The 14,365-nt window shown below is 38.8% G+C and overlaps 1 protein-coding gene across 1 annotated transcript in view; it reads left to right on the top strand.

The window, feature by feature from the left end:
- The window catches only part of TMEM192 (transmembrane protein 192), a 33,120-nt gene that overhangs the window by 15,578 nt on the left and 3,177 nt on the right, over positions 1-14,365 (top strand). Inside the window, exons 3-5 of the mRNA XM_050946634.1 lie at positions 88-352; positions 3,336-3,470; positions 11,394-11,496. Of these exons, the coding sequence (XP_050802591.1) occupies positions 88-352; positions 3,336-3,470; positions 11,394-11,496 (503 nt within the window). The remainder of the gene's footprint in view (positions 1-87; positions 353-3,335; positions 3,471-11,393; positions 11,497-14,365) is intronic.

Raw genomic sequence — 14,365 nt, 5'->3', positions numbered from 1 at the left:
CAGAAAATAAGGCATAGTAGTTAAATTTTGGTAATATTGTTTATATTCTAACTATTAACCTTAAGGTCTTTTTCCCTTCTTTCACAGGTTGCTTTTGTTGTCTTAGTATTTTTAGCAGGTATATATTGTTCTTATGTAAACCCAAATGAGGATGAATGCCCTGGAAACTACACCAACCCACTTAAGGTGCAAAGTGTCATAATCATTGCGAAGGTAATTCTGTGGATTCTGCATGTTGTCTTTGAACGATATGTTCAGCATCATCACGGTAAAGTCAGATGCAGAGGATACCTCCTGATCTACCGATCAACAAGACATCTTAAAAGGCTGCCACTTCTTATACAGTCTACAGGTGAGAGAAACCGATTTGAATTTTTCTTTTATGGATTCTGTATCAACAAATATTGTGAACTGAACTACTTCATCTATGCTTTATGCACTCATAATTTTTAAGGTGTGGCACACTAGTTTGTTTGAGTGCTGTGCTTAATTGTTAAATACAAACCTCCATACTCTTGTTTTTTGTTAATCACTAGAGCAGCAGGCCAGAATGCACCTGAGTTGAAATAAATTCAGAAATAATAGCCAGAGACTGGATGTCTTCTCCCATCAACTAAATGTGATAGCCATAATGTCCTTAGAGCAAACATGCGCTGCATTTGGCTGCTAATAATTTTAACCTGTTTCTGATGGACTGTTGGCTGTTAAAATGCTGACTTGCATGCATCCATGGGACCCCAGGAATGCTCTTGTCTGACTTTACTTTCTGAAGCCATTGTAGGCTTCATATATTAAGAGTCTGCACTACTTAGTCAGTGTGCAGGCTTCTGATCTTGACTCTGCAGTCAAACTCCAGAACTGAAGAGCAAAGGGTGTTCAGGTTGGAGAAAAGCAGTCATGTAGTATGCCCCACTTTACAAAAAGGGCTGGGCTGGGGTGGGGAACAATGCGGTCTACTCTGTATCATTATGAAACAACACAGACTTTTCCATTTGAATGTATGGAGAGATCATGTGCATGTGTGAAGAGTGTTTGTTTCCAAGGGGTGCATTCCATAACTGCAAAATGGAAGAAAGTCTGAAGAGGTCTCATCCCCCTTTGCCATTTTCCACCTACCCCAACTTCTAATATGTCTTGGGTCATATGTACACCGTAGCGGCTCAGCTATAGCACTACTGCTGGTGTGCTGCTGTAGCATAGATGCTTCCTGTATTAGAGATAATGAAGGAAACCCCTTCCACTGAGGTGGTAATTAGGTTGATGGAAGAACTCTTCCATCGATCTAGCCATGTATACACTGGGGTTAGGTTGACATAACTGTGGCAGTCAAGGAATGATGATTTTTCACAGCCCTGAGTGATACAGTAAGGTTGATCTGATGGCTCTTTCTTTTTTTTATTTTTTTATTTATTTTTTTTTTTTTTTAGTGTAGCCCAGACGTAGATTGCATGTTGCTGAAGTTTCAAGTAAAATAAAACTCCTTAATTTGCAGCAGGATTCATGTTATGAATGCTACTTCATCCCTACTTTCCCTGGGGTAAAGAAGATTCTTGGCAGCATTTTAACTCTGTACGTTCTTTAGTTTTACTTTTTTTTCTTAGTGGTGGCAAGCATAGAACGATAGCAGCAGCTGTCCAGCTTCTTCCAGAAACTGAACTTAATTCTTGCCTAAAATCAAATGGTCATGGCTCTTGTTTGTATATGGGTCCTCTTTATAGGAAGGCACTGATTGTGGAGAATAAAACCTAAGCTGAGTACATAATATGCTTCAAATAGCTGAAATGGAAACTTCTTCTCTCAGTTAACTTGATAACGTGTGTGGTCTTGCAGTTTGATGTACTAATTTCCTTATGTTTAACTGTTCCTTTGGCAAGCTTAAGGCTTCTAGTATATGTAATGGTTAAAATTCCGAGTGTGTAAACACCCAAGCCAAACTTCCTTGTTGGGGGTGAAGGTCAAGTTCCCTCAAACACTACTGAGAAGTGAAGGTGGAAATTAAATGTAATGCCACATGTCATAAAGTGGCAATTTGGCCTTGACAGTTCAGTCATCCAACATAGTATACTGTTTGTGCTCTGCTTTAAAGTACCCCGATATAATGTGACCTGATATAACATGAATTTGGATATACGCGGTAAAGCAGTGCTGGGGGGGGGGGGGGGCTGTGCACTCCGGCGGATCAAAGCAAGTTCGATATAACGCGATTTCACCTATAATGCAGTGAGACTTTTTTTTTTTTTTTTTTTTTTTTTTTTTTTTTTTTTTTTGGCTCACAAGGACAGCGTTCTATCAGGATAGAGGTGTAGTAAATGAGTTCTACACCTACCTCACAGCTGAAAGATGTCTTATGTTCTCTAGAATGTTGTAAAAACTCTACAGCACAAAAGAAGGATATGGTTCCTACTCTGAATAACTTAGTTTCTATTTTATATCTGACACAAGAAGTGTTGGGGATGGAAATGATGACACATGGGAGGAGAATGGGAATTCAAATGTCTCTTCTGCCTGGTTTTGGAACAGGGATTGGATCTTGGTATCCCTCATCCTAGGTGAGCAGCCTAACTACTAGGCTACTGGATATTTTGGGGTGGGTCTCACAATTTCTCCTGTTGGAGCTATTGCACTTTATATAAGTAAGAAGGATTTGAATTAAATGAAGCTAGTGCCTTGGTATACTAGATTTGGGAAATAACTTCAAGCATCACTCAAATAAAAATCATATTTAGATAATGGGCTGTACAGCTGAGTGAGTATAACTGTACACATTTATGTATGTAAAACTTCTGATCTGCGTGTGTGGTTTTTAGAAATGTGCACATAACTTAAGAACTAAATTCTCTCAAATTTGCAACTCCTCTTAAAGTTAAACTGAAATGATGATGTGTTTGTAGTACAAGACAGACCCATAATTGGAGTTCTATATTGGATATGTAGAATGAGATTGATGTACTGAAAGGTCAAATATTAGACAATAGGCTTAACATTCATGTCAAACAATGACAACATTACTGATTTATTGTATATCTTGGCTGTCACTGAATTTTGTTTAATCGCCTGAAGGCTTCAAGAACGAGAGAATGAAGCAGTCTCGTCCAGTAGGACTTCTAACTTAATATTTTCACAAATAACTGTAATTATGAATAGCTTTCTTACTTTTATGCAATTTGAATCACACATCAGTTATGTTTTTCCATTCCATAGCTATAATCTATCTAGCCTAACAAACAAGGGTCCACTGGGATGTAGATATTGGAGAAGGGAATTTTTGAGCCATTTTTGGTTATTAGCTAGACTAAAACACATAAATGTCATGTCTGTGTTTTTTTTCTCTTAAGGAAATGCAGCCTTGCTTCTCATACTGTCAGCTCAGCATTCCTTTCCTAACTACAGTAAGAAGTATCTCTACCTTATCCTTGGAGTCTTGTGTCTGGAGCTGATTTGTTCTTTGACATGCATAGTCATTTACACAGGTAAAAACTGCAATTGTTGCCTTGTTGTGTGACTGCCTTACAATAGGCACTAAACTCTATTTTCTCTGTTCTCTTAACATAGTACAATAACTTTTGGCACTAGGAGACTTGTTTGCAGCTATGATTGTAAAACTGGCTTCTCGGTATCTGTGCCATTGCAGACAATCAGATGTTCTTGTTTAAAACAAACTGGAAAGTCATTGTCATGGCTTGAACTCTAAATGTTGCTAAACTAAAACTAGGCTGGCTGTTGGAGTGTAAGGCACTTTCCCATTAAGTTAGTGATATGGTGAAACTGCAGTAGTTAAAATAGAAGTAATTGTCTAACACAGATTGCTAGTGTGCTTTCATGACCATTTTGTCAAACACAGATATGGGGTGTGTGTGTGTGTGTGTGTGGTTTTATACTGTGACTGGAAGAGAAGTAATATTTTTTCTTGTCTAGTCAAAACCACTTTCCTTTGGCATGTGGCACTTATGTTTAAGCTGGTATATAGCATATCTCCATCTTCAAACTTGCAGTCTCCTTCCAGTTCCTCTTATCTACCTCTCCCACCAATCATATCTCCTGTGGTATTTCTTGAAGGATAGTAGTTGTAAAGTAACACTCCGACTCTTGGAGTCCCTACTTAATTATATGAAGCAATATGTATCTCTAGCCCACGTTCACTATAACACTAATAGCTAGTACAACATAACTTTTAGTGTAGAATACTACATAGCATTACTGGCCTGATGGGTTTGGTCTAATCTTCCAGGGCCATGTTTTTGTTTTTCTGTCTTGGCTCACTCTATTAAACCATCACAATAAGAACTCAAATTTAGATGGCCAGATTGCTTGTATGCCAGGCTAAAAGATCATAGGACAACATGAAATAAAACTTTTACTCCTGGCTACCACTGTTAAGGAAAACAAAAGGTGTTTAAACACAACAAATCCAGATAAACTAGTGGTTTGATTTTTAAAAGCAGACATTGTTTCATGTTCTTAAATAAGATTATGCACTTGGTTTAAACCATCTGCTCTTGAGCTGTTGCACATAGATTCTTTATTGCTACAGGGAAATACACAGACAAATACTGCAAAGTGGTATCTATTTTTATATCTTGCTTTTAAACACCATGTAAACATCATTGTCCTTTAACAGCTGGGAATCTTCATTTTCTTTACATTATATATTTTTTTTAATTGGAGGGGTACTGATTTTTTTTTAAATAAAACCAAATAGACTTTTATCAGCTGTACTTGCTTACTTCCTAATGGGCTGGTGTACACAGCTTAGTGTGAAGCGAGACAGACCAATTGACTTCAGCGGGAATTGAGCTGCCCCAGTGTCTCCTACACAACAAAATGAACGCTGCTTGAAGTATCAGGTGGTTGCTAGTAGCTCAGCAAAACTACTGTGGTCGTGGAATTCAAGTTCTGGATCTCCTCCCAGTAGTTAGAAAGGAAACCAATTACAAAAGTAGAAGTGTGGTGTTGACAAAAGAAGGAAAGTGATGAGAAGAGGTTGAGTTGAAAAGGGGAACAAAGTAATTTCAGGGAGGGGAGAGGAAACAGCTGCTGTAACATTATGCTTCTGATTCTCCTGGGACAATGCTGAAAGCCAAAGTGACTTCTCAATAGCCAGTATTTGTCAGTAACTGACCCATGAGGTGTCAACTTAAAACTCTACTCTAGGAGAAACTTCATGACTAGAGAAAAGCCTAGTTAGTGACTTGCTATAAAGTTGCAAAGTGTAGTTATTCCCAGTGTAATGATATACTACCAAATTCTATTAATGCTTTGAATACACTGTTTCAAGATCTGACTTACTATTCTTTTTAACTTGTGCTTGTAGTAGTATTGAGACTACAGCCTCAAATGTACCCATCTACCTCCCTTGGCTATAATAGAAGCTCTGACACTAGGTTTATGTATATGGGGAATTTGACCAACATAGCTGCAGCAAAGTATTCCTCCATAGCTATTCTGGTATAACTTCCTCAGGTGAACACTGTAGTCTGGAGCAAATGTGACTTTGGAAGTAGAGTAATTACTCCAGAATAAAATCTCTCTTATAGCAGAACCATTATTCTGCTGTAGTCAGTATATTTTCCATTCTGGATATCCACTTTTAATATGTGGATATTGTTGAAATAGTTTTCTCCATTTCAGCACATTAAAGTAAATCAAATATGCTAATGGAAAATAGTGAGAGTTGATTTAAACACAGAGAGAGAGAGAGAGGCTGGAACATAGTTACAAAGACTTGCATGACAGAAACAGCCATCATTCACTGCCTCAAAAACTATAGCACAGATGGTGCAGTAGCAAAGCAGAATAACCCAGTGGGACGCCATTGCTCCCCCTTCCATTACGCAACTTGCACCTTTCATCCTGGGTATCGGGGAAGGGAAGGTGATTGCCTCCACTCTCTCGATTTTTTTGGGGCTTTCCACAAAAGCACTTGTTTTTTCCAAACTGTCTTCTGAACTGTCATATTCCTCAAACTTCTTCAAACTGCTCGATAGACCTAAGGGTTTCTTACTGCAAACGTTACATTCTAAACAAAGTACTCCATTGCTTCCCTTGCACACACTGCTGTTCAAAGAGCAGAGAATTAGGTATTTCTTTCTCAGCGTTGATCTGTTGTCCTATTCTAACTAGATAAACAACCAAGAAAAAGCTGATCTCCATACTAGTGTTGGAAGCAGAGCTTCATTCTCTAAACCTTCATATGCCTTAACACACACATTCGTTGAAACTGAGCTTCACACCCCTTTTAAAAGACAAGGAGTCTCTGTAACCCCATCTAATTGATGTCAGTTCAAGATATACTGCAAAATTGGAAAAGCAAATGAGGGCATTTTGGGTAGGAGGAGCAGGAGAGACTTAACTTGATATGGAACCACAGATAGTAACTTCATGCACAAATTCTGTTAAATGCCAAACTCCTGAAGTAAAACTAATTTGGGATGGGTTACAGCAATGAAAAGGCATAAACTAAATGGTGGGATAGACCCTCAGTTTCTATCTTAGTGCTCTGCTGTCAGAAATACCACCTGAGTGCAAGTATTAAGGCTCTCTGGCAGGATGTTTAGTTTCTTATCGCAGAACTTGAAGCATTTTTCTCTCAAATGCTTGAATTTCCCCCTCCAAAACAAACATTTGTCTGGCATTCTTTTTAGTACACAGATGTCTGTTAAAGTATGTGGCTCTAAGATGAAAGCAGTGTTGATGAACATTTTAAGTCAGTTTGAGGACAGGTTTACATTAGAAACTTTTGCCAGTATAGTAACATAGGCTGGAGGCATAATTTTCTTACAACAGGTGTATACCAGCAAATCGTACTATGGAGATGCAGTTTCTACAAGCATACAAATATTTTTGCTAATACAGCTTTTCCCTCAAACAAGCATAAGCTAGTATAAACTGTGTCTACACTAGGAGGGTTTGGTGGCAAAATTATACCTGTCACTATAGCTTCAGGTGTAGACCTGGCCTAAGGAACTCTGAAGCCTCTCAGGTTAGGTAATTCTCCTTATGATAAACTACTTTTGCTAAGCTTTTCTTCTCCCCTCCAGAAGTGTTATACTTTAATCTATTCCTGATGTAGCCTTCTTATTTGTTTTTAAACTAAAGTAATCTTTTCACTTACAAATTACATTGTTTATGATCTTTCAGATGAGTTAATCTCAAACATATTACCTCTTCTTGCACCAGAAAGTAAACTTTCTTATTCTCTAACAGGTGTGAGCCAGAATGAGTTGGTAGATTTTTGTATAGCTAACAAAACACTTGCACTGTCACTTGAAATAGTACCACAACATTGGTTAAGGATTGTCTTGCAATTGTCCTCAAAACATACTGGGGACTGTACCAATCCCAAATATTCCCTGCCCTGAAGAGTTTACACACGTTTTATTCAGTGCTCAACTTAATTTAGTTCTTAATGGAGCATACAGTAACTATACTGGCTAGGCATCAATGTCTCTAGTTGGCATCTTTTTTGTGCTCTGGAGTTCAGTTAACTATATGGCTCAAGAATGAAAACTATCTGGAAAAAGGTGGGATGGGAAGAAGTCAACATGTTCCTATTTTTTAAGAAAATACAGCCCTGAAGCCAGAAAACCCTAGTACAGAAACAAACAGCACTGAGTCATAATTGTCCTGTTTCCTTGTATTTGTTAGCTATACAGTTCATTAGTATATTTAATAATCTGTGAAGCATTGATGCATTTGTATCAACACAAGCATTAAAATCCAGTATGCAGTAGTAGATGTAAAGCAAGTTTTACATGGGTTCTTGAAGTCTGTGATATCCCATTTTTTGCTGTTGGTCAAACATGTTGTTCCAGCACAAGCTTGTTAAGGAATGAGTAGCTTTGTATTCCTAGTTGACCCACTGCCACTCTTGCTGCCATGGGAGACGATTGATATGGAATCAGTATTGACTATCATACACTGCATAGTAATCTCCAATATCAGAGAATCTCTTGGATTGAGATGTTCTTGATTTATGGGATACAATGTAATGTAAAGAGTTCTATAAAAGCAGGCTAACATTTAATAGACTACTCTGGAGTCAAAATTCAGAGAGCTTATTTCCTTATCACACCAATATTAAATCCTCTTTTAAAACACTTCCTAAATGCAGGCATTAAAAGCTTCTGGTTACACTCTGCCCTACATACTTCTTGCTGAACTGTTGAATGCCTGTTCAGAGGCTTGCAGTGTCCCAGACCAACTTGTCTTCCTGCAATGAATCTTTAAACTTCCTTGTATACAAAAGAGTAGACTGCCTACAAGCAATTGTGGTGTAATTTCATGTCCAAGCAGAACAAGCTGGGCTGTAATACTATTTTAATGCCTAATACCATAGGCCAAATCAAATTTCCCTACATGAAGCACTCCTTGTTTCTCTGTGACACTGACAAGATACTGTAAATCCTCTTTCTACAAACCAGGTACATCATGGGCACTGAATGCCAGCTTTTCTTTCTCCCCTGTCAGTGTGCCTCCCTCTTCTGGAGGAACCACCTCTGGAGGATGGGACCAGTTTTGTATCCAGTCCCATTAATTCCCTAGCTGCTGACTGGTGAGTCATCTTGAAGGGTGCTAATAAGTACTAGTTGCAATGCAGGAACCTGTCCACCAAGGCCTTGTCTAAACACACAAACTGTACTACTTCAACTACACTGGCAGAAAAATCACTCCCCCTAACCAAAATAGCTACTTACTTGTCTGCACTTTTATGCTACTTTCAGTCCTTAATTAGGTCATTGAATGAAATGGTAGCAACTTACTGTCAATATAGAGCTGATGTAAAACGTAGTGACATATATGTGAGACTTGATATCTGATCCTCCTGAGTTGGCAGGGGTGAGAGGAAATTTTAAAATCTGTATTTAACTAAAATGATTGGCTATTTTTCTCTGCTCTTGGCAGCAATGGGAGGCACCTTATGACTTGTTTCTATTGTCAGCAGAGATGTAATTCTTTAAACTCTGCGCTACTGCCAAATAAAAGATTAATAATCTCACGGACAAGTCATGTTGGAAATTCCTGGTATCTCCTAAAGCTGGTTTTGTCTGTATAATACTATGATAGGTGTGATAACTTCCTAGCCTGACATGGCTAATCTCTTGAGGGTCTTGTAGTATTCTAGCAAAGTGACCTTTTAATAAACCCTACAGCATTCTTGACTGGTAAAGGACAATATCTTCCACATAGTTAAGTGCCAAAGTAGCTTGACTCATTTTCGTAGATCCAGATTGTGATAACCTTCCTCACAGTTAGGTAATGCCTTACTCCAGATAATCTCAGTTACTCTAACATTACTCCACCAGCCGCCCTACTGAAGTGTCCGTCTGGCCTGTAAACAATATGTCTTCCTAATGGTTTACCTCTGCTCAGAGTAATGACGCTAAGATCTACACAATCCCAGCTCCCATTGATTTCAAAGAGGATTGAGGGTGCTTGGCACCTTCCAAGATTGGAGCATATGTGGGGAATCAGAACAAAGCCTTCTATATATCTAGTGTATATCTAACAGGCATGACAAATTCTACACTTCCCTCTCAATTCCATATTGTTCTATTCCCCCAATTAAATACAACGAAGATGACCATTTGAAGGACTTATGTTTCCTTCCTCAGTGCCTGTGAACTTGCAATAGGTGTAAACTTCATTCCCACACTTGAATGGCCCTTCTCAGATAAAGTTTTAGGTGGAAGCAGACCACTGAGGGACAGTCTGGTTTGATGACTTTACAACTTGCTGAGACACTTTAGCCTTAGTTATTCCTATGATCAGTCAGACAACCTGCTTCTATATAGCAGGTGGCCTAGTAATATTTTGGGGGGTGAGAGAGAAATATCCTTTCCTCGCTAGAGAGGCTGGAATAGAAGAGAATGGACTATTGCATAAAATAGGTCATCCAAACTCTTATTTAAATGTCCCTCTTCTAACCAGATATACTATGTGATACGTCTCTAGCTTAACCAGGGTCTGAGTCCACACTAACCTGGATAGCCTAGAAAGGATCGGAGGCTGGGGCTCAGTTCACTTTCAAGGGGTAATATTTTCAGAAAGGTCTGTTACAATTATTAGCTTAGTTTTTAAAGCTGAATGTTTAAAGTCATTTTGATGTCTCTGTACTTGAAACTGTATCTTAGTAGAGATTACACTGCTTCACATGCATTTGCATGATACTGCAGTATTTGAATTGCAGAACTGCTGGGGAATAGTATTAAAAATGTCTTTTAAACTGTCATGGAAAAATTAGTACAATTTATACATGCTTATGGGGGACTATTCTTGCACTTGGATCAAATTTGTAACCTAACTGTTTCTGAATATGTTATTAAGTATTGATTATGGACATGTTTCCAGCTGGCGCCATTAATGGCAGTCTTGTCAGCAAACTGAGTGTGAATTGATTTTAGGCATGAAGATTGAGCTAACGTTATCCCTGTAACTGGTCCTCTAAAATCAGATTGGGGCATACTGGCCCCAGCTACACTACCCTTTCCTGTGTTTAAAAGTGATAGCTTCTAATAATTGTTACGGCCAATATGAAAAGGGTAAAGTGCATCAAGAACTGACTAAAATCTGCTTTTAGTTTAAAGCATATTCAGCATGGACTATGATAATGGAGACTCATCTAAGTGGTGTCCTATAAATGCACACATGGGGCGCACAATCATAACTCTTCAGGAACTGACACAATCTGAGCAGCTAGTAAGTCCTTAAATAATGTATGTTAACAATACAGAGTGAAACGCCACACAAATATCAGGACTTTCATGGGGATTCTCTGAAATTTAATATCGTTATTAGGACTGGTTTATCGTAACTATACAGCACTCCCACACAAGATGCTGTTGTACGTGAGATTGGAATGCTGCAAATAGAAAAGGAAAATGACTGCTAATGATACAGACAATGTGGCTCCTAGCCTGCTCGCTAAAGAGTTGTTTTGTAAACTTGGCAGATTTGTACACAGTTAAGAACAAGACAGTACAGACAGGTGAGAGCAAGCAAGTTTTGTCATCTTCCTGTATCTTTTTTTTTTTTTTTTTTCCTTTCAAAAGTACTCTTTCAAAGAGCCTCTTATCATTTCAGGAAATATAACATTCCCTAGCTCTTGGGGTAGGATGCCTGGTAACAGCCTTAAGTACAAGCGAGAGCCCCAAGCAGCACTCTGCAGCTAGTGCAAGCACCACAATTCTCAGGCATGACCTTATGGAATTTTGAGCAGCAGGACCAAAGGAAATGCCAATTCCTGATGTGTAACCTGACCCTCTTGTTGGGCTTCCTGGTTATCTCCCTTACTGCTACCTTTTGAGGCAGATTTTAACCCTGTGTAGGACTCTGAGTTGAGGAGCCAGACCATGCTATTAAAAACTGTCTGCATTAACTACCTCTTTTTATTTCAGTGAAAATAAGCAATTTCAACAAGGCAAGGCCAAGGCCTGATATAATTGAAGAAGAAAAGATGTATGCTTACCCCAGTCACATTACCTCAGAGATTGGATTCAGGTAACCTCTTCTGTTATCTTCAGTTAGTTTATCTGGGTAACTGAATAAACACTTAGCATCAATTTCTGTACAGAATGGTGTGTGGGATCTTAAAGCTGTAAGGAAAAGTAGAAAGGTGATGATGATAAAATCCTTAATGGACTTCTGTAGCATTTCAGCTACTGTATTATAGAAACAAAAACCTGAAACTGTAAAGATAGTCCCCCCCCCCCCCCTCAGCAATGGTAACTTGATAAAATACCCTTTTCATGATTAAGTATTTTTGTATGTCATTGCCTTAAAAGGTACATAGGGACCATCTGACCATTATTGGTGAAATTTTATATGAGTCTCTACTATGATGTGCTAAACATAACTAGCTGTGCTTATTAAACTAACTGCACTTAATTTCCTAACGTAGTTGGTTTTAAGCAGTTTGCAGAGAAATACTGCTGTCTTGGATGTTATTTCAAATGTGTCTCTGTATAAACCAAGAAGCTCTTGCCCAGAAGGAGGTGGGTTGATACCTGGGAGAGAAGTGAATTGGGTGCTTTTTGCTAGAATGTAAGAAGTTGATGTGCAGCTTGAGGTCAGGGATTTCTCTTTTTAGGCTGGGGTCAGGAGTATCTGGCAGCTGGTATAGGATGGGAAGTATATTTCCACTTTAAGAGAAATTCTACAGATTGCATATTTTGTGTGTGGTGGCAGAGGGCAGACAGACTGTGAATAAGCCTGTTTGTAGAGACCAGTCATTCAGCCTGCTTATGTTAACCTGACAAACACCCTGACCCATGTACCCTTTTGACTACTACATATTTCGGCAACTGGAAGGAGTTCAAATGTCTGTATTAAAAGATTAGTGTACTGGTTGTGGGGGAACTACTCCTCCTCCTTGCTAGATTGCACATGTAGATCAAATCTGTGACTAAATACCCCAAAGGTCATGGCATACTAGCATGGAAACAGTCTGTTGGTGGGGTGCTGAGAACCCAGCAGAAAGATCTAACAATTCTGCTAGTCAGTCTCTTCTGAACCTTGATGATCACAATTTCAAACTTCCATGCACTTTCCGGAGAAACTGAGGTGTGGCCCCTCCCTAACAAAACTGAGCAGAGCAGAAACCCAGGATGTAGGGAAGGTTTTCAGTGCTGTTACCTTATCACAGTGTCTGCCTATCTGGGTATAAAACACATGCGCGTGTGTGTGTGTGTGTGTGTGTGTGTGTGTGCAAGAGATCACAACCCTTGTTGATTCAACTCCCCTCTTGACTCATCAGTCTCAAACATTCTGAGAACATTTCTGCACCACTCTGTCGTAAGACCACCTGTACTGAGCAAGAGACTTGTTGACCTCTTGAGTAAATTGTTTAAAGAGCAGGACTACTGTGAAAAGTTCTGTAAAAGGAGGACAGAGATATTCGAGAATTCCACACTTTCTTGTTCTATAGATTAGATGTCTACTTAAGAATAACTTTGCAGGGCTGACAATCCAAGTTGGGATCTGAGAAGAGAGCTGTTCGCTCCTTCTCATATTTAACCAGTAGTAAAAGTCCTACAGGCCATCTTTTGCCCTCAATAACTTGTGCAGCCCTGTTGGCTTAAGTGGATTTGTACTGGTGTAACTGACAGGCCTGGAACTGTAACTATTCAACAACTCTTGATGTACAAGAAGAGACTGCAGTTCCATTCTCAGGGCTGTGCTGGTTCTGTAGGGTTAACAAGAATACAAACTAGTGAAGCTTCTTCAATGTGGCACCTTCTGTGCCAGGTCATTCTTCAGAGTAGAACTGCACTCTGGTACATGTAGTATTGTACTTGGAAGTCCATAAAAGTATGTATTTGGGTCTATGTGGACAAGACTATATGCATGTTCAGTCACCTGTTTCAAGCTTTATAAAATTTATTAAATTTATTAGAGCACAAATTCTAGGATTTAAGTGTGAAGTGCTCCTCCTAATGTGTGTAAGTAAAAACAATCCTTTGGATTGCCAAAGAATTCTTCTCTAGGCCAACAAGAATGAAACTTCAGCTAGCATGTAATCTTGACTGTTTATGTCTGAAAAAAGGCCATTGGGTGGCACTACTAGCACCAATTATAGTTAAGGTTGCACAACATTCTCTGTTAAAGACCCTGTTTTCTGTTGTATAACTACCAGACTTTTGCTGTTTGGGCTGAAATTTTCCAATTCAGATACCTGCCTCTGAACTTTTGGAACATTTTCAGCAAACGTGGTTCAGCCATCTCAAAGAAAGAATGTGGGAAAGATTTTTCTTATCCATGGCTTATTTGTAGGAATTACTGTTTTTTAATTGTGTGGCAGACCAGCTGTAGTATTTCCATACTCTGGAGGGACTCAAAACTTGGCACATTACTGTCAGGGCTTTTGTTCAGGGGGTGGAGGGGAAATAATACTACATAAGCACAAGGAGTTGAATTAAAGTTGCACCAGGTAACCATAAATCTGGCACTTGCTAATTCTAGGTGCTTGACTTCGTAACTTTTAATGTTTAAATATAGTTCTTTTGGATGTAATTATTAGCATAATGGTGTTGGTGCTGAACTACAAAGGAAAAACTGATCCAAGTAATCACTTAGTATGGAGGACACTGCTGCTTGCAGTTGAAAATAGTTCACAAGAGACTTCATCATACAAACAAGTGCTGTTCATTATTAGTTTAACTGTAAATTGGAATGCATTTTCCTGGGTGTCTAAGTGAAGCTAATGGGCTCTGGCAATGACCACTAAATTATAAACCTTCCTGTCTATTCTTGACTTTTTTATGGTAACTTCTTAATTCAGGGTATAGGAAGAAGCCATTACAGCATCCTTTAGTACAAGAGAACTGACTTAATTCTAGCCAACAGCAAAGCACTTTGCATTTGATACTTT

The sequence above is a fragment of the Gopherus flavomarginatus genome, chromosome 3 (genome assembly GCF_025201925.1).
Source record: "Gopherus flavomarginatus isolate rGopFla2 chromosome 3, rGopFla2.mat.asm, whole genome shotgun sequence".
In the NCBI taxonomy this organism is placed as follows: Eukaryota; Metazoa; Chordata; order Testudines; family Testudinidae; genus Gopherus; species Gopherus flavomarginatus.
This window is presented reverse-complemented; position numbering and strand designations above follow the sequence as displayed.